General features: G+C 46.8%; 2 protein-coding genes across 3 annotated transcripts in view; both read left to right on the forward strand.

The window, feature by feature from the left end:
* The window catches only part of Tll2 (tolloid like 2), a 110,897-nt gene extending 96,282 nt beyond the window's left edge, over window positions 1–14,615 (forward strand). Inside the window, exons 15-21 of the mRNA XM_029563008.1 lie at window positions 267–427; window positions 1,583–1,763; window positions 3,844–3,969; window positions 5,551–5,678; window positions 8,361–8,574; window positions 9,823–10,073; window positions 11,406–14,615. Coding sequence (XP_029418868.1) covers window positions 267–427; window positions 1,583–1,763; window positions 3,844–3,969; window positions 5,551–5,678; window positions 8,361–8,574; window positions 9,823–10,073; window positions 11,406–11,540 — 1,196 coding nt within the window. The 3' untranslated portion in view covers window positions 11,541–14,615. The remainder of the gene's footprint in view (window positions 1–266; window positions 428–1,582; window positions 1,764–3,843; window positions 3,970–5,550; window positions 5,679–8,360; window positions 8,575–9,822; window positions 10,074–11,405) is intronic.
* Window positions 14,616–18,958: 4,343 nt separating this feature from the next.
* Window positions 18,959–20,007, forward strand: part of Opalin (oligodendrocytic myelin paranodal and inner loop protein) — a 19,101-nt gene continuing 18,052 nt past the window's right edge. The window contains exon 1 of one of the 2 annotated variants that reach the window (XM_008831992.2): window positions 18,959–19,240. In XM_008831992.2, the coding sequence (XP_008830214.1) occupies window positions 19,238–19,240 (3 nt within the window). In that variant the 5' untranslated portion in view covers window positions 18,959–19,237. The remainder of the gene's footprint in view (window positions 19,241–20,007) is intronic. The other variant, XM_008831993.2, reaches the window with a different exon arrangement.

A 20,007-nucleotide genomic window follows, 5' to 3' on the forward strand; every position in this document is an offset into this window, starting at 1 on the left:
CTGTGGAGCCCTCAACTGTGCCACTGTGTGATGGATCAAATGTACCATCATCACTTTTAAAAGAAATCCACTTGTTCCCAACTTTGTTCCTCTGGCACTTCAGTTGAAACCATTAGTCTAGAAAAAAGAACCCGAGTTAATCAGTTCAGATTGTCTAACTTTTTCATGATTATTAAAGAACAGCAGGGCTTACTGCTGCTTGGGGGAAATTGCAGTCACTTGAAACCAAAAACAGATGCATCTTGCGTCTGTTTCTCTGCATGTAGTGGCCTGTGGTGGATTCATTACCAAGCTGAATGGCACCATCACCAGCCCGGGGTGGCCGAAGGAGTACCCCACAAATAAGAACTGTGTCTGGCAGGTGGTGGCCCCCGTGCAGTACCGCATCTCCTTGCAGTTTGAAGCATTTGAACTAGAAGGCAATGACGTAAGTCTCTGTCCTGTGCTGATGGGGTACGGGGCTGTGTTGGAAAGTGACTCAGAGCTAGGGACCAGGATAGACTCTGCAGGCATTAAGTTGACCTTATTGAAACTGTTGCTTCTCTTATAGACCTGAGATCTGTGCTTCACAGAATCAGGGGTAGGGGAGGAAGGTCACTGATAAAGCCAGGGAGGATAGGACAAGAGTAGGGGAGGCAGGAGTTGGGGATGGAGTGATCAGGACAGATCCAAGCCCTAGGATATGGATCTGGGGGTTGGTGTCCAGCAGAGGGAAACAGAAGAAATGAAGAGAAGCTATAGACAAGGATTCTTGAGACAGCCCATTCCCTTATCTCACCCAAGTCAGGTGAGGCCCAGGCAATGTCCTACGGCCAGAGTGATGTGTGTACCTGTGTCTGCACCCAGGGATAGTGGACCCCCTGAGGCTGCAGGTATTTCTCCATACACCCCTGCCCCAGCCCAACTGGGGTTCTCACCTTAGCAACAGCACCTGCCTGGATCTCATCTGCTCCATCAACCCTTTAGGGGGTACTAAGAGAGACTCCCATGCCAAATGGAAGACTCTGGTGCCAATTAGGGGTTCACCCCAAAGTGAACATTGCACACAAAAGATAGCCCTTTGAGAGCACCTGAAAAGACCATTCAGCAGCTAAGTTCTTTTCCGAGAAAATTCTGTGCTGTGTCAGACAATGTGGATTCTAGTCCTAGTTCCACTACTGCTGTGCTGGGTGACTCTAGACAAATGTCTTTTCCCTTCTGGGCATTACTTTATCTGCATGAAACTACATCAGAGAATTGGGCCAAGAAGTTTAAAAACATTTCATCTCTTCCCCTCTCTTCCTTTGCTTTCTCCTTCTAGCAGGGGCCCTTTGTTGAAGCCAAATCTCTTGTAATAGTCCAAGACATAAAATGAATAGAAATAAGTGGGGACCCTGAGCTCTAATGCCAGAAGTGGCACCCCTCACAGAGCCTCCTCTGGAAAGCCAGGGGGTCCCCAGCACCCTCTAGAGCTCACTGGCACATGCCAGTGCAGAGGACACCTCTCCTTCAGGCCACATAGCACTCAGTGAAGCTCTGGGAAGGGACTCCAGGTGGGGACAGTGAGGGGCAGCACACTGCCCTGGTCCATGTTCCCTCACAGGTCTGTAAATATGATTTCGTGGAGGTGCGCAGTGGTCTGGCCCCTGATGCCAGTCTTCACGGCAAGTTCTGTGGCTCCGAGACACCCGAGGTCATCACATCGCAGAGCAACAACATGCGTGTGGAGTTCAAGTCTGACAACACGGTCTCCAAACAAGGCTTCAGGGCCCACTTCTTCTCAGGCAGGTGGGGCGGGCCTGCAGAGGCCCGAAGGCTCCTGGACTTTGGGGTCCCTGCACCTCCTCTCTGCCTCCTCCCCATTCCTCTTCATCCTCCACCCTGGCAGTGTTTTTTATACTGGTGATCCAGTTCATCTCCTGGGTCTGCCCTAACAAATTGCCATATGCTGAGTGGCTTAAAGCAAAGAATCTTACTCTCTTAAATTCTAGAAGCTAGTAATCTGAACTCAACTGTGCCAGAAATCGCATAGTAGGTCCTGTCACTGAAGTGCAAACTGTTAAATGACAGGAGTTTGGTTCTCTATCTTCTTAGTGGTCAGTATAGGAACAGGTCCATTAGTCAAACTGGCTGTATAGGTACCTACAGTTCGGTCTCTGATTTTTTGGAGGGAGGCAGTATCTCATTCAACAATCTCTGGTTTAATTGTGTGTGTGTGTGTGTGTGTGTGTGTGTGTGTGTGTGTGTGTCTGGGGTACAACACAGACCTGAGTCCAGAGAGGTTGCCAGGATTGTGCATAGGTCAACACAAGCTTATACCATAGCCCAAGATGCCAGGGAGACAATACCCTGCAAGGTCCCAGCTTAAGGCACTGTGGGCTAAGCTGGGTTGACAAGGGCTGATGTTTGGAGGAGTTAGGGCCCTGCACACCTGGGACAGTGTGTAAAAGTTTTCTGCTGGATGCATGTGGCCTAGGCCAGGTCTAATCTGAAGGGCTGGGAGGGCTGTGGAGGAGCTGGGATGACTAGAAAGTGATCAAGGCCTGGAGTAGAGGCGGTAGCATGAGCTTGGATTCAGGGTCTCAATAAGCACAGAAACCGAGATGAAAGCAGCCCAGCAGGAGCCATGACCATCCCAAGAAGCCATAGGCATGAGAGGAGCCAGGCCAGGCAGGGCTGGTCATAAAGAGCCTAAATGCTGATGAATGTGGGGTCCAATGGGACAGGAAGTGAGGCCTGTTCTCATCACAGATGCCATGTGATCAAGCCAGGCCAAACAGTGTGAAACTGAGAGGGTCAGGAGCCACCTTAGAGGCGGGTGTGCAGGTCCTAGTGAGGGGCCTCATTCAATACAGAATCTAAGGACAGAGGCCCCATGAGTGTCAGCAGGAGGACTTAGGAAGGGAGGCCAGTACTGGGCTGTGGCAGCCTGTCTGTACTCTGTTCTGGGTGGGTTCTTAGTTGCTTCCATGAAATACAAGGGTGAAGCTACAATGCAAAGCGTTCAGGGCCACCAAACTATGGTGGCAAAAGGTACAAAAGGGAGGGGTGATGCCAGTGAGATAAAGCCTCGTGTACTAAAGAAGAGGGTGGCTCAGAGAAGGGCCATTGTGACATGTTGGCAGGAGACTTGGGAATCCCAGGACAAGAGCCAATACTGAAGTCACACGTGATTGTAATTATAGCAGCCAATACTTCCTGGAGCCAGACACTCCTGAGGGCCTTCCCATTCCAATTTTCCCCTCTAGCAACCTGTCTCCATTTCACAGGCAAGGCAACTGGGGCACAGAGGTCAGGCACCACCCTGCTGAAATAGAATGGGCAAGTACCTGCCATGTGGCCCCTGGCCTGCACACTTACCTTTTCACACAGAGTAGGTGGTGTGAATCCGGACCTGCAGATTGCATAAGCAACTTGCTAAGTGACTGGGCACATGGACCACCCCAACCTATTTTTTTTGCATGTAAACTGGGGGCACAGGCACCTCCCTTTTAAGTGTAGATGGGACTTTAGTCAATATATAGGAAGTGCTTGGGGAAGGACCCATTCTGTGGTAAATACTCCATACATATTGATTATTTTCATTATTGATGCTGTTCATATGAGTCTGTCCTTGGTTTGGGTGGGAAGCAGGGCAGAGAACATGCTTGCCATGCAAGAAGGTGCTTTCGGAAAATGGAGAACTCAACAGAGACGAATGGATGCCCAACACATCCCAGGCAAAGATGCTGCCTCATTACTGTTGCCCCTTCAAGGGGATATTGGGGGGCAATCTGGGAGATTCCTTGAAGGAAGCAGTTCTAAGCCATGAGGGACATTCCTAAATTGGCAGCTCTTCTTAGGAGAGTCCATTGATCTCAGCAGACAAGGACGAATGCGCCAAGGATAACGGCGGGTGCCAGCAGGAGTGTGTCAACACATTCGGGAGCTACCTGTGCAGGTGCAGGAACGGGTATCGGCTGCACGAGAACGGGCACGACTGCAAAGAAGGTGAGCGGAGCTGCTGGCCTGGCGCTGTCTGGGCCTCACCTGCTTCTCAGGTTGCGCTCCTGGGTGAGGGAGCACTATGGAGTCTGGCATGGGGAGCCACCATCTGCAGACAGCCCTGAGATCTCCATCTGCCTGCTCCCCCCCACACACCCCTGGTGACTCCTGAGGGACAGTAGTTGTCCCCCGGGTAGCTCATGCCTTCAGGAGGCCAAAGATGAGTGGCTGTTGCAAACTGGTTAAGCCAGTGGGCTTCGGAATCAATATGCCTAGATCTAAATGCCTGCTCTGCCACTCACTATGCAGCTGTCAGCAAGTTGCTTAATTACTCTGAAGCACAGTTTCCCCTTTTGTAACAAGAAAGCTAAACATGCCTCCTTCCTAAAGTTTTTATAAGGATTAAAGGCTGCCCAAAGAGTATTTGAGACAGTTTAACGTATACTGTGCACTCAGATGTCAGTAAACACCAGGCCTTAAGTCTGTGTCATAACAGTGTTATCTCATGTAGGACTGATGGTGGATAGAATGTGGGGGAAATTGTACTCATTCCCCTCTTCATTCTTTGCTGAGTTCTTCAGGGCCAGATAGCTTCACGTGTTCAGCCATTGTGGAAGACCCCTGCCCTCAGCTTTTATTTCCCCAGTGAAGAGAATTTGTGCATCTTCCATAAACATAGCTTTAGGCCTTGGTGTCAAGGTCCTGTAAAGAAGGGAAGTGAAGGGCCCAGTATAGGAGCTGGTGGGGGGGGAGTGAAGATGTGAGGACCACATGCCTCCCTCTGTCTTCTTACTTGGAGGTGGGAGGATTAAAGGGAGGATGAATGCAAAGCACCGAGCACAGTGCTCACCACAGAAGACAAACTCAGCTATTGGCCAAAATTGAACAAGACATGGGACCGCTTTATGCTACTAAAAGCAAGATGAACAAAGCAGGTAGGCTTCGGATCAAAGCCTTCCCTCATTCCCTCATTTGATGGAGGGAAGATACAGGGATTTCTGTTAGCATTCACTACAGGAGGCACTCACCAGGTCTTTTACATGTGTCTTTTTTTTTTTTTTGTCTTTTTGAGACAGGGTCTCCCTGGAGCCACAGCTGTCCTGGAACTCACTCTGTAGACCAGGCTGGCCTTGAACTCACAAAGTTCTGCCTGCCTCTGCCTCCCAAGTGCTGGGATTAAAGGCGTATGCCACCATGCCCGGCTTTATATGTGTCTTTTAATATACATCTATTAGCCTGGTACCCCTTTTACAAATAAGGATGTAAGTGGTCCAAATCCCATAGGTGGTAGTGCAAGGACTTGCACTGAATTCCACTTGACCTCAGGGCCTGTGCTTTTAACCTGGTACTAACTCTTATCATATTCACAATGCCAACCTGAATGTGAATAGTCATAGGGACAGAGATGGCTGACCTCCTGAGCCACAGCCCAGCAAGGCAGTCAGGCTGGGTCAAACAAATCATTACCAGGTCATACCAGGTGCCGGCTAGCTACCCACACAGTGGATAATGACCTTGAATCTCTCCTGTGATGGTGCCCCCAGTTGAATGATTCCCCTTGACTCTGTGTTCCCTTCTGACCTTCAGCTGGCTGTGCACACAAGATCAGTAGTGCAGAGGGGACCCTGGCGAGCCCCAATTGGCCTGACAAATACCCCAGCCGGAAGGAGTGCACCTGGAACATTTCTTCAACCGCCGGCCACAGAGTGAAACTTGTGAGTCCTTTCATCAGTTTGTTAGAACATAAACTTTGGTGTTAGGCAGACGTGGCTTCAAGTCCCTGCTCCATCACTTTTCAGCATGTCCAGGTGTCAGTTTCCCTACTGGAAAATGGGAAGATGCTAGTGAAGCTTGCAGCAGGGGCTCCTGTAACAGCTCTCCTCCAAGTGGCTCTGGCATGCAGTGGAGACCACCACACAGATCTGCAGCACTGCTTGTCTCCAGTGTTGATTTCTTACAGCACGTTACATTCTCAAAGAACAAAATGAAAGATTCAGTTCCTATGGAAGGTTGAGAAGGGAAAATTACAAGACCTCAGATCCCTCATTCCCACTCTAGAAATTAGTAAATCTCTTGAGATGTCCCCCACACATGGGAAAATATAGATTTTTTTTTCTTAATCAACTTACCCAAATAGAAAACAATGATTCATACTCTTCTGCAATCTACATTTAAAAATTAACAACAGGACCATTGTGTTAATTCTTGAGTTAAAAAATCAGCAACCACTTTGCAAGGCCTCACCCTAAATCTCATCTGTGTGTCTGTTGTGTGGTCTGCAAAACATACATAGTTATTTGAAAAAGAAACAAGTCTGTCCTTCCAGTCCCATATCTCAGCCCCCAGGGACTCCCAGAGTCTGGAGTGCAAAGCAGCTGGCAGCTGGAGAATCTTTCGTAGACACACACACACACACACACACACACACACACACACACACAGACACGTACATACACACAGACACACACACAGACACACACACACACACAGACACACACACACACAATGAATGACAGACCAATAATCCAGGGAGAAAGGAAGGGACCAGTGGGAGAACTAGTGATCAGTAGGTAATGGTACCGGGTGTTTCCTGCTGAGAACCCCAAGTGAGAAGTAGAGACAGGCTTCCACAATATCAGGGGTGCAGAAGGGATGCCAGATCCCGCAGCATGCTCCTTGAGCAACTCCTGTGCATGAACTGCCAAAATAGGAACTGCTTTCTGCTCTTGCTCCCAGAAGTTGCTTTACTGGGTCTCTCAGAACATCTGGAATCTGGGTGAGGGTGAGTTAAAAGGCTTGCCTTTAAGAAAGCCGGCTTTACCCTAGACTGCCATCTGCTGGAAATATGCGGTGTTGCAATGGCAAGGTCCAACCTAATGATCATGAGGGAATGGCGCCCCTGGGGATGGGACCATGAACCTGCACAGTTGCACAGTGGGAAGCCTTTTTCTGAGGTGTCTGGGTACAACCCTTAGTTTAAAAAAGTTTTCCTTGGAAAATGGATGGTGGCTATGTTAATAGAACTCTATCTTTTGCTACCATAGAAAGGGAGGTAAATACTCCAGAAGAAGACTAATGTGTCACCGCATGGGGACAGCGGCAGGACATCCATGGACTTTGGGGGAGCACCCCACCTCCATAGCTTGCCACTCCCTCTCATTGCATGACCCCCCCCCCCAGCCCCCTGCTCTCTCCTTCTTGCTCTTGTCTAATGTTTACCCATCACTCTCTGGCCCCATTTCCTTTCTCCTAAGACATGAGAGCTCTGTCCATTTCCAGTGTCTTTCATTCCTGTGAAATGACAGGGCGCCTTTGCTTTTCCCTCCTGGCATGCAGCTGTACCCCGACACCACCCTCCCAACACTGCCCCACACCCTGTTAATTTCCTCTCTTTTTGATTCTTTGGTCCAAGCCTCACCTAACACTCTCTGCTCAGCTTGATACCATAGGCAGGCCATCAACCAGCCAGTCTCCCAAAAACCAGGGAGCTGTGTATGGCCTGAAATTATTGGGGTCCCCTGGCCAACATCAGAGGACAGCCTTTGGTGGGGGGACAGAGAGGCAGGAAGTGACGCATTCTGGTTATGATTAATAGTGTGGGCTGGAAAAGGCTGGCTAAGGGTCAAGTTCAATTTTATCTCCCACTGAATGAACTTAAGCCAATTAACTTCTTTATGACTCAATTTCCCCTTCTGCACACTGGGCATAATAACACATATTCATAGCTTCACTAGAATTAAGTAAGAAAATGTCCATAAATGATTGCCATGGAAAAAATACCCAAAAAGTAACTTAGAGCCACTCTGAGGATGGCGGCAGAGCAAATGTGCCTGCTCAAAGCCATGGGGATTTCAAATGTGTGATGGTGGGTACAGGCTAAGAACAGCATCTTTAAAGCCACAGCTCCCAGGGTACATGCCAGCTCTACCACAAGGCATCTGACAACCCCTTGCCTCTGTTTCCTCAACTATGGTATGGGGATTGGACGTGTGACAGGGTTGTGAGGATTAATTAAGTAAATGCTTGTAAAGCCATTTACACAGCTGCCAGCATGGGTGAGCATTCAGCCTTCACTGGCTCCAAGCATTAAGCAAGGGGTGGAAGGAAGCAGGTCTGGTTAGTCCATGGCCTGGCTCTGGAGCTGAATGATTAACACGCTATCAGCAAGCATCTGCATTCTGAACTTTGACAGTCCTCTCTGTAAAATAGCTCATCTACCTTAAGGATTACTTTTGGGGACTGAAGGCAAGGCTCAGCAGGGACCGTCTGTCAGTGCCTCCAAGTGTCATCACAGCTACCCTAGGCACCCCTACAAGGATGGTGGGCAGATGTCCTTCCCCTCCCCACCCCTGCTCCACACCAGGTCCTTGCCTCACTTTCTGCTCTTCCATTCCCAGACATTCAATGAGTTTGAGATCGAGCAGCACCAGGAATGTGCCTATGACCACCTGGAACTCTACGATGGGACTGACAGCCTGGCCCCCATTCTCGGCCGCTTCTGTGGCAGCAAGAAACCAGACCCTGTAGTGGCTTCAGGCAGCAGCCTGTTCCTCAAGTTTTACTCGGACTCCTCAGTGCAGAGGAAAGGCTTCCAGGCTGTGCACAGCACAGGTGCGGGGGCCACTGGTATCAGACCTAGCTCCACACATATGATAGGGGTGGTGAAGGACCACCTTCCATCAGATCGTGTGGGGAGGGAGGGTGAGGGGAGTGACATGCTAAAGTGTTCCTGTTAAATGAACCATCAGCAGCTGTCATAGTCTGAAGGGTGGTTCTCTTTTGATGTCTTTAATTGATAAAACGATGTGGGCAACCCTTTGTTGGTGCCCTCCTTCCCTTTCTTCCTCCCTCCTCCCTGTCTAAGACAGGAGAAAATAGGGAATGAGGTGTCCTGCCCTCTCTGTCATCTCTGTATAAACATTCTGTCTCAAGAGTTTGAAAGACAGGTCAGACCTGAAGAGATTCTAGCCAGAGTAAATATAGGAATAAGGATTTAGAGTTGGACAGGGCCTGGCTCGCCCAGGTGATCAGCTCCAGCCTGAGAGTATTAAGTACTAAGTGGTCCACAGACCACACTGGGGCAGCTCTGTGTCCCTAGTCCTTGAGCATATGGAACATCCTGAGGGTCAGGAGTGGAGAAATTTGCCTCCAGGGTTTCTAATGCTTACTAGTCTAGACCAATCTCATTTATCCATTTTATCCTATGAAGATACAAGTTGGGGTAAGCTCAGGCCACACAGAGCTACTGTCCTGTCTGGAAGGGAACCCCAGAATCCAAGGCTACAGATATAAGCCCAAAGGTGCAGTTCACCTGTGACACCCACAAGGACACTGAGGTTTCTGTGTTGGCAGGGTCAAATGCAGACCTGATGTGCTTTTCTCGCCCTCTGCTGGCAGAAATGATGAATAACAGTAGTCTGGTGCCGCTGAGTGCTGCTGATGGGAGCCCTTCTGTTTCCAGCACCTCCAGGGCTTGGAGTAGTCAGATCAGTTACATCCCAGCTATCAGTCAGGCAAGCCACTCATCCATAGGCACCTTTTCTCCCTCAGTGGGAAGAGCAGGCAACAGCCAATCTTTTTCTGTAACTTTCTTGGGAATTTCCACAGACCTCATGTGATCCAGTGTGGCAACAAGGAACCTCGGCTTGTAAGGGCCAGTTCATTTCCCCCAGAGGCCTGCCCTCCAGACTACTGGCCTCTGCTTACTCCACTGTGAGGTGGGATGGAGGGATTGCCTAGCCCCAAGGCACACAGTAGACGCTTCGGGCAAGCAGGTGCATTGACACTGGGGCTCTGGGTGCTGAGGGAGAGAGTGAGTGTCTCTGTTTCTCTCTCTCCCTCTGTCTCTCTCTGCTGCAGAGTGCGGGGGCAGGCTGAAGGCTGAAGTGCAGACCAAAGAGCTCTATTCCCACGCCCAGTTTGGGGACAACAACTACCCGAGCCAGGCCCGCTGTGACTGGGTGATAGTGGCGGAGGATGGCTATGGAGTAGAGCTGATATTCCGGACCTTTGAAGTCGAGGAGGAGGCCGACTGTGGCTACGACTTCATGGAGGCCTATGATGGCTATGACAGCTTGGCGCCCAGGCTTGGCCGCTTCTGTGGCTCAGGGGTGAGTCTGAGGGATGCCTGGTTGCATCTTGATGCATGCAAAGTCACACCCATTCTGGAGTCCTACCTGCCACTATGAACAACAACCCAGAAACCAATTTTCTACAGCAAGAGGTGGTTGGGAGGTGGCTAGGGGACAGTCCATGAAGGATGTGGCCAGCTGTGGAAGAGCACTCTGCCACTGTTTTGAAAGAGTCTCTCCTTTTTATTTGGCTGTTGGGCTTTCTTACATCAGTGTGGTTTTGTATATTCCCTATATTCACAATTCTCTTCTTAAGTAAAACTAAATGCCTGTGAAGATTACCAGTTATTCTCAGTATAAGTCCAGTACTTATAGTCAAAGTCCTTGCCACATTTCTCTTTACTGTCTCTTTCCCAGATTTACTGCATCCCCAGCATCTGACTGAAGTAGGTATGTAGTATGTGCTCAGTGGGTGTGTGAGAACCAGCGAGTACAGGGTCACAGCACTGGACACTGTCCATACTGGGCTCCAGCCCTTGTCTTTGCTGTGGAGCTGATCACTCAAGCCTCTTTGCTATTGGCTGGACTTATGCAAATCACTTTGGAATCACCACTGCTCCTGTGCTAAACAGAAACAGCCTGGTATTTATGCTGTTGAATGCTTCTCTCCATCTTTCTTGCCATCCCTCAAAGAAAGAACAACCAAGTGAGACCTCCTGATACAATGCTTTAATATGTTCATAGAACATATTTCATAGTCAGAAGGACCTGAACTTGGGTCCTACTGACCTATGTGAACTTGAGTATAAAATGGAGATAACACCTTCCTTATTACACTCTTTTTTAGAAAAATATTTTATTTATTTTTATTATTTTATGTGTATGAGTGTATTGCCTGCATGCATGTAAGTGCACCCATGTTGTGCAATGCCCACAGAAGTCAGAAGAGGGTGTCAGAACCCCTGGAACTGGTTACGTGCTGCTAGCCACCATGAGGATGCTGGGATTCAAACCCAGGTCCTCTGCAAGAGCAGCCACTACTCTTAAGAACTGAGCTATCTCTCCAGCCTCCTTGTTACACTCTTAAGAAGTTTACTTAAGATGAGATCTGGTCATGGTTAGTGCAGTGCCTGCCCTACCCGTGCTCTCCTAAATGATGAATTCTACATGTGCTGTGTGCCTAAGCTCATCTTTGGAAAGATAGGGTCTAGGGAGCTTTCCTTTGAAAAGGAGCCTGTTTAGATGTCCTTCAGAGCCCCTGGAAACCTCCTGGTCATCCTGTATCCTTGGGTACCACTTATTCCATCCACATCTAAGCTTCAATTGCAACTAATTGACCTAAAATCTGGTTTTTCTTTTTCTTTTCCTCAGCCATTAGAAGAAATCTACTCTGCGGGGGATTCCCTGATGATTCGATTCCACACAGATGACACCATCAACAAGAAAGGCTTTCATGCCCAGTACACCAGCACCAAGTTCCAGGATGCCTTGCACATGAGGAAATAGCACCGAAGTTCTAGAAATAAGAACTAAGAATGTTTTTAAAATAGCACCTTGTGAATCAGCAGGCCCCAAACAGTGTATAGTATTTTTCTCAACAACAAAAACTCAAAATGCATTCTTGAAACTATATATTTGGATGAAAGTACATGGCACTGACCAACAGGAGGAGCAAAAAAATGTCCCATTGGTTCTGGCTGCAGTGTTACCAATCACAACTTCTAAAAGAGACTGGAGGTTTGATATCAGGGACCACACAAGCTATGCTTGTCCACGTTTGCTCTCCATCCCTTGCTCCTATGGGGCAAAAAGCTAATCTGGGTCTGCTCCCTCCTCTGCTCTGGACTCACTTCCATAGTGCCAGGCAACATGAGCCTATCCTAGAGACTCAGCTGCCTACCATCCACACTGAGCATTGACGTAATAGCTTGGCTGTGGCAGAGTTGTTACAAGTTTTACTTTCCTCTGCCAGGGACAAGCCAACCAGGAAACCCAGGAACATGGATGTGAGGCATAAAAGAGGCATTCCAGTGCACAGAGGAGCTCAGCATGGGAAATCTCAAGACTTTCCTCTATCACTGACTGTCCTCACCCCCTCTAGCGCTCCATTCCTAATTGCAGTAAGGAGAATCCACTGTCAATATCTGCAGAACACTTGCTGGTGAGAACCCCCAGGTTGCTGAGAAGAAGATGTCCTGGCTCATTCTGATATTCCTTTACTCACTGAGATAGAGAAGGTGCCACTTGCTCTCTGGGTTCCAGCGGCTTCCAAAGACCTCCAGCTGTGGAAGTGCCTGCTCCAGTGAAACTTGACCCCTCAACAGCCGGTTCAAACTGGTTCTACAAGACTTGCAAAGTCATCTCAGGTCCAATTCAGGTCTTGATTGGGTTAAAAACTAGTAATTCCAAGTTACGTGAGAATTGCCATCTTATGGAACAAATCCATCCATGGCTCACTTCATGTAACCCGGCAGGTTGAAGAATGCGTTGGTAACTTTGCTTGGACTAACCATCACTCAGTCACCAACTTGCAACCAGAATTCGCAACACTTTGTGGCACTTATTCTAGAGAAGTGTAGAGGATGAGATGTTTACATAATTTTAGCACCTCAAGGTATAACTGATACAGTAAAATAGTTTTGAATGGCATTTCATTAAGGCATTTCTGGGCATTATGAGCTAAAAGCTGTGGTGTGTTAGCTTTAAAAGAGTATTTATGTTGGAATAATTTTAAAATAATGTTTACATAACAGCAAGTCCTGTTGGGTTGTGTTGAACGCAGAGTGACACACCAGAGTGTTTCCGATTAGAGAGGACGTAGCTCCCAAGCACCCGAATTCCTTTGGGATGACCCATCACTTTAAACAAAATGTTGGTGACCATCTGAAGGTTCTATTATTTAAAGATCATAATTTGCCACCAGAGGATTACGTCCAAGTGAAGTGATTGCGGGGAGTTAAAACTAGAATGGGACAAAGAAGAGGGAAAGAAGTGCATGAGATTATTTTTCCTTAAAACAGAAAAACAAAGTATTATTATTAATAATATATATCTGTATATATGTATATGTAAGCATCAGCTGTCAAAGCCTTAATCAGGGCAGCATGAAAAGTGCCAACCCACTGGCTGTGGCTCATCATCAGACCTCCGGTGCTGGCCCCACAGGCTCTGCCTCTTCTTTTACCCAGCTCTCTCTGGCTTTTCTTGGCCCTGGAGAAACCCCAAGGCTCAGTCTCCATCCTCATGTCCTGATTGATTGCTGGCTCACCCACCCAGGAAGAGCTTTATATAAGAAATGGAGCAGCTCAGCCCTTGGTTCTGATCCTCTAAGTCCATTGTAGTGGATCCCATCTCTAATTTTTGTGTTTTCTGAGGTTTCCTTTTTGTCTCATCTTGTCTGTCAAAGGTGAAACTGAAATCAAGATGCACAAAGTATGTGTTAACTGCCTGTCTCCAAGGAGAGGAAAATTGTGCATTTTTTACTTTTAGACATCTAAATAAGATGAACAAATTCCATGGAAAATGGGAGGCAGGGAAAGGAGTTGGTTTCACCACCCTGCTGGCACACTGATAGTTCTCTCTTTAGTGCGAACATTTCAGAAACACAGCTTTAGCAGTGGTCACTACCTGGCCAACTTACAACAATGAAGCTCTTCTGAAAGCCCTTATTTAGACCTCCAAGTGACATGTTCCCAGAAGACAGCCCCTGATTCAACTGGGGCTGCTGGGCCTCTCCTCTAGAAGCTGGCACCCACGGGGACTTGCACATGACACAAGTCCTGCAAAGAGCCACAGGCTGACCTCCAAGAGATAGTCCACTCAGCAGAAAGACTCGGGTGCCCACCTTGACCCTTCCAATTGCTCAGTGACCCTCCTGAAAATGTCCCTGGAAGTGGATGGATGGAGGAGCTAGAGGATTATCCTTTAGCTTACTTTGTCCTTTGACCAGATACCAGGGCTTGAGGTGTCACAGAGCTCTAAGACTAGAAAACTGTCTTTTGGACAAATGACCCAATGAAATATTTGGAGTCTGAGTCTCCAGCCTCTGAGTCTAGTGTACTCTGAGCTAGCAGAATCTTGAACCTGTATCCCAAGGCAGAGAAGGATCTGGAATCAGCTTTAGGCAGAACTTCTCCAAACAGAAGAGGCAAGTCTGTGCGTTGATTCGCTATTTTCTCTAAAATTTCCTTCTATTTCAGTATTTCCCTCTAAGTTTCGTAGTATTCATAAATTGCTCAGCCTGTTTAAATAATTCACTAAGCACAGTTAGCCAGTGAGTTCACATGGGAACATGCTTTCGGTCTGGCCCCTTTGCTCCCCTTTAGACAGCTCTCATTATCTTAGTGCAGTTTGGGAACAGAAGTTTCCTTAGCTTCTACAGATGGTTTTAAAATTTGCTTTGTTGACTGAACTCTCAACAGTATCCAAGAAAGGAAAGAAAGAAGAAAAGGCGTTTAAAGTGTTACCTCTAAGGGTTTTTTTTTTTTTTAATTTTGAGTAATTTTACATTTTATGTAAAATGTCATTCGAAGAGAACATGGGGACGAGATAACCCCTGTCTGTCTAGAAAGGATGGTTTCATTAAAGAATGTGGATTTGTTGCCGTGTCCTGGGTTTGTGTTACCACTTCAGACAAAATGGGTCTCTTCTGTGTCAACTTTATGTACAACTGCAACAACGGGCAGAATACTTCTGCTCTGGTTGAGAACCCCAGTGCCAACAGAGGTCCCCATTGGACTTAGAAGGGTATGAGGAGAGTTAAGATCACTTTGGTAGTTGTCCCAGGTTTGGGACTAAAGCTGGAAACCTGGCAGTTGTGAAGATGCTGCCTCAGATGTGGCAGACACCTCTTACCTGCCCCCTGTTTCAGAATCTACTCTTCTCCACCTGGCTTTGTACCTGAGAACCACACCTGGCATCTAAAACCGGAGGGCATGACTCCTGGGGCTACCCTCCCTTTCCAAGCTCAGCAGCCCCTCTTTCCACTTGCCCCTTCAGGCTGAGGGGTGCCAATGAGTTCCTGCTGGTCCACCCTGGGGACCTGCGCTTTGCCACAAGGGAAAGCCTTGTGATAGTGAGTTGAGTCTACAACTTGTTTGCTGTGGGGACTCTAAGCAATACAGGATCATTTCTAACACAAGGACAAGATGCCATCTGGTAAAGGATATGCTAAGGTTGGCTAGGTGAGGAACTGGGATTTTTGGGTTACACCATGGAAGGGTGTTTATAAACATCCTGATTGGTCTTAATGTAATCCTTTAAAGCATACATATGTTTTGAACTACACATAGCTTAAAAACTATTTTTTAAAAACTTATCTTCCTAGTCATATATTATCTATAACTATATATATGTATGTGTGTGTGTGTGTGTGTGTGTGTGTGTGTATGTGAAGCTAGGTAGAAAAGAGATTGATTAGAGATATAGGTGATAGATAGTCAGAGATAGTAGAGAGCCATGGCAAGGTCCAAGGACTTAACAGATGAGCCCATTGGTGCAAGGATGTGAATGTGGTACGTTAGTCAGTGTATTAGCCAGCTTCTGTTGCAACAATGAACAATTCCCAGATCTCTCAGACTTTACATAAGAGAAATATATTTTGTGTCCATACTGCACATTGATTTCTCATTGTTTGGAAGCTTTTCCATTCATTCCATCGGGGGCAGGCTGATGAAGAAGCACCAAGTGGAGATGACATAGAGCTGATGACTAGTCATATGGCTGCTAATGCTGCCTGGAATGGATTCTGTACTTTCAGTACCTTCACTACCCCCAACTTCATGTAAGAACAAAGTAAGCTAGAAATATTTGGTGGACAGAATTAACAACACTCATCTTTCACGTTCATAGGTAGAGCAGTGACAAGATCCTTCCTTATAATATTTGATCCTTCAGTATATCATTACTGACATTCCAGAGAAATATTTTAGAAAAGTCAGAGTAAGTCCATTGTACTAGTGTTTGTATACCCAAGATTAATACAATGAAATACTAGATCCAGGGTGATGATGCTAGAGGGCAAGCCTTGGGCGAGTGATCCGGCCACGAAGGATTCGTATCCTCATAAAAGACTCAAAAGCGCTTCCTTGTCCCTTCCACCATGTGAAGACACAGCAAAGACATGATTGCTTGTGAATCAGATGGTGGAACCTTATCACACATCAACTCAGCTGGGACCTTGATTTAGACTTGACAGGCTCCAGAACCATATTTATAAGGCACTCTGTGGTGGTTTGAATGAAAATGTCCCCCATAGGCTCCAAGCATTTGGACACTTTGTCCCCAGTTGGTGGTGCTGTTTTGGGAAGTCTTAGAAGGTGTGGCTGTGCTGGAGGAAGCACGTCACTGGGGCCAGACTTAGAGAGTTCTTAAGCCTTGCAGGATCTCAAGTGGCTTTCTTGCCTCCTGTGCCTGCTTGAAGATGTGAGAGCTTAGCTTCCACTCCTCCTCCAGCCACCTCTGCCACTGTGCCTCCCCGCCATGAACTCTTGCTCCCTTTGGAACTGTAAACTCTTCCTTCTATAAGTTACTTTGGTCAGTATTTCTATCACAGCAACAGAAAAGTAATACACACGCTGTTGTTCATAAGGCATTCAGTCTAAGGCACTCTATCAAGACTTGGGCAGCCACTATTGAATCTGGTCCAGCTTTTTAAGATGACCAAGTTTTGCCTAGTAAATCACTGGTGTGACTAATTGTCCTAATTAAAATGTTGGAATGATTTAAATGACCAGAAAATCAGAGTTGGGGGTCCTTAAACACTCTCCTACTAAAGGCATTCCTTCTACTGTTTCTAAGGAGATGATTCTCAAGCCTAAGACAGACAGCCCCAAACTTACAGTGCTTGGACTGTAAGTACTTTAACTTTACTATGGCGTAAAAATGCTACACGTTTAATAAAAACTATAGCCTCTAATTTTTTCCTTTTTAACTAGGTAAGCAGTATGTGGTAAGATATTCTTTCGTAGTGCTACATGGTCACAAGTGGGGACAAACTGACACTCTGTCTTTAGTGTTGCTAAGCTGGGCAGTTTGGGAGGTTGACTGTGTTCCACAAATTTTTGATTTGCTCTTTTCAATTCACAGTACGGTTACCAGGCACAACCCAATTGTAAGTTAAGGAGCATCTGTACTTCCAGAGGAGGGGAGCTGGCTTACCTCACTCATCCTCTTTTCTTGGGCTCACACATCCAAATTCCTTCTGCAGATCCGTCTCTTGCCATTGGAGAGATTTTACTGAGGGGACCACCATATGGGTGGTCAGTCCTCCTTAGCATGTGACTCACTCCAGACTAAGCTGATCTCTGGGATCAGAGTCTTGATCAGTATAGGGGGTAGAGGGAAAGAGACTGAGATATTTTGAAGCTCACTTTCCTAAGGATACGCTCAAGACTGTCCAGGAGTCCTGACTACTCAAACCTCACTCTGTCTTCCAGAGCCTGGTTCCTTGGGTCTCACCTCTGCAAGCTTACTATATCCTAGAATGCACATGGCAACTAACCAAACAGATGACATGGCCATCAGAGGGAGAGTTGGGGATCAGTGAGGGTATAGCAACAAGAGTCAGAAAGGACCTCAGTGGCCTTGTGCATCCATAGCCAGACTACAGGACATGGGACATGGTTATTGGCCTGATTCTTAATAAAGTTCTCTGGCCCACTTATAATTCTATGTCTTCCAAGCAAATTTAGTAGCCTGTTTTGAAATAGTACTGATGAACAGTCCGGTCATTGTAAACTGTAACATCCCAGTTTATAGATTCAGAGTGGAGGCTGAAAGGAGTGACTGTGCTTGCTTAGGACCACACAATGTCTACAGGACAATTGTGGCTTTAAGTTCAGGTCTCATTATGTTGACTCTGCAACTTCCAGGTACCAGTAGATTCAGTTTAGACAGTCATTGACATCTTGGAAACCAGAAGCCTCCTGAAGCAGAGGCCTCATTGGTCTTGTCCAATACAGGGATCCGGTGCCTGGCATATTACAGGTGGTTGATGACAATAGTGACTGTCACTCCTGGCTGTTTATTAGCATCACCTGGAAATGCCCCTGCTACATTCTGGTCATTTCACAAAGAACCTCTGAGAGTGTGGCCCAAGCATCAGAAATTTCTCTAAGATGGTTCAAGTGTGCAGCTGGGATGAACAGCCTAAATAACTTAAAGGTAATCTCAGTCTTCTCTACTGTGCATTAAACCACTCTTGTCAGAGTCCCCAGCAACCCCAACTGGGGATCAGATGCTGCTCTGACTATTTCCTGGGTTCTCTCTCAACAGCAACTGGTACTTTTTACCTACCATCCCCTTCTTGAAATATTTCATTTCTGTGACCTCCCCCGCAAGACCTCCCCAATTTTCCTATCTTGCTGGCTCTGACTTCTAAATATGTGTGAGGCCATAATTTCTTTCCTGGCCACCTGTTCTACCACCTAATTGTGCTGTGCCTAGCTTTTACATGAATGCTGGACATCTGAACTCAGGTCTTCATGCTGTGGGCAGACACTTTACAGACCAAGCCATCTTCCCAGCCCTGCAAATCATTATCTTAAATAGAAAATTCATGGCAGAAATAATAAACTATTAAAAGCAGCCTCAGCCCTAGAAGACTCCTACTCAAGATGCAAGGACAGAAAGTAGAAGCCAAACTTTTCACCAGACTGGCTGTGGAACACTGGGTGTGTTGTTCCCTGTGGCAGCCATAACCTTGCCTCTCACAGAGTGGCCTTACTACCTTCCTGCAGCCATCTCCCATGCTGATACCAATGGCATGTTGCCCCCATCATGGCCAGGAACATGTTTTGTGTGGTGCCTGTCAGCTGGGGATGGAGTGGCCAGCCTCAGCCTGTGTGACCCATTGTTTCTAACAAGCTGCCCGCAGTGGGGGCTCCAAGCTCTCAGGCCAGTTTGTGGCTTCTTAGCTGGGATCCAGGAAGCTGCCCGCAAAGTAAAAAGGACATAAACTAAAGGCAAAGAAGACTTGAACCACATGCAGTGTCTAGGGGACAGGAGTTCATGGGCTGAGGGCTTGGCTACTCCCCTGACCATAAATGGCTTGGCCAGGGTTCTCTTGGGACCACCTCTGGCCCTGCCTCCCCAGCTCTCCCAGCCGGGTGTTCCTACAAATGGGAGACACAAGTCAATAGCACCAGGGAGAAAGGAGCTTGCCGCGGGCAGAGTTTGAGACGGTTCCTAGGAGGCTGTTGGAAATGGTAAGAAATAGTATTATTTTTTTTCCCAGCCTAACCCTCCTTTCTCTCTATATAAGCCAATTCTAGGACTTTAAGGCTCAAGCTTTCTAATAATTTAATGATTATAATGGTGCTCTTAGTACAATGAAGTCACGGAGCTTGATTTTTAATACCTTTCTTATGTACAAAATGCTAATTATTTAAAAAATTCTTATTTCATACATGCTGATCTCATCTTTTACTTGATGTTAAGCTTTTCTTACTTAAGCCCTTCCATACAACAGAGTGCAGAATAGAAGCGTCAGCTCTCTTCACTTCCTGGGTGAAGCGTGGGTCTGGATCAGTGATCTCATCTTTACTTGTTCAGTCTTCTGCCTGCTCCATTATCGGCAGCATGGACCAGAACCCTTTCACCGTTCTCATTTAATTGTGGCGCATATTTGACTGTGACTCAGTTGACTAAATTGAGAGGGAAATCAGGAGGTTTCTGTGGTTTCTTTCTTTGTGTGTGTGAGTCTTTGACTTTATAGATATATATATGTACTGTTATAATCATAGTATATATTATATATATACTATGTATATATTTTTGTATATATATGTACATATGACTTGAAAGTAAAAGTGAGACTGTCTAAGAAACAAAGGGGATTAGTGGGAAGGGGTGAAAGGGGAGGATAGTGGGGCACAGAGGCATGCTCAAAGTACATTAATACTTGCATGAAAATGGCCTTGTAGATAATATATCATATAATAAATATATAGTTATAAGATATATAATTTATGTA

This window comes from Nannospalax galili, unplaced genomic scaffold (assembly GCF_000622305.1).
Source record: "Nannospalax galili isolate Female #2095 unplaced genomic scaffold, S.galili_v1.0 scaffold875, whole genome shotgun sequence".
Taxonomy (NCBI): domain Eukaryota; kingdom Metazoa; phylum Chordata; class Mammalia; order Rodentia; family Spalacidae; genus Nannospalax; species Nannospalax galili.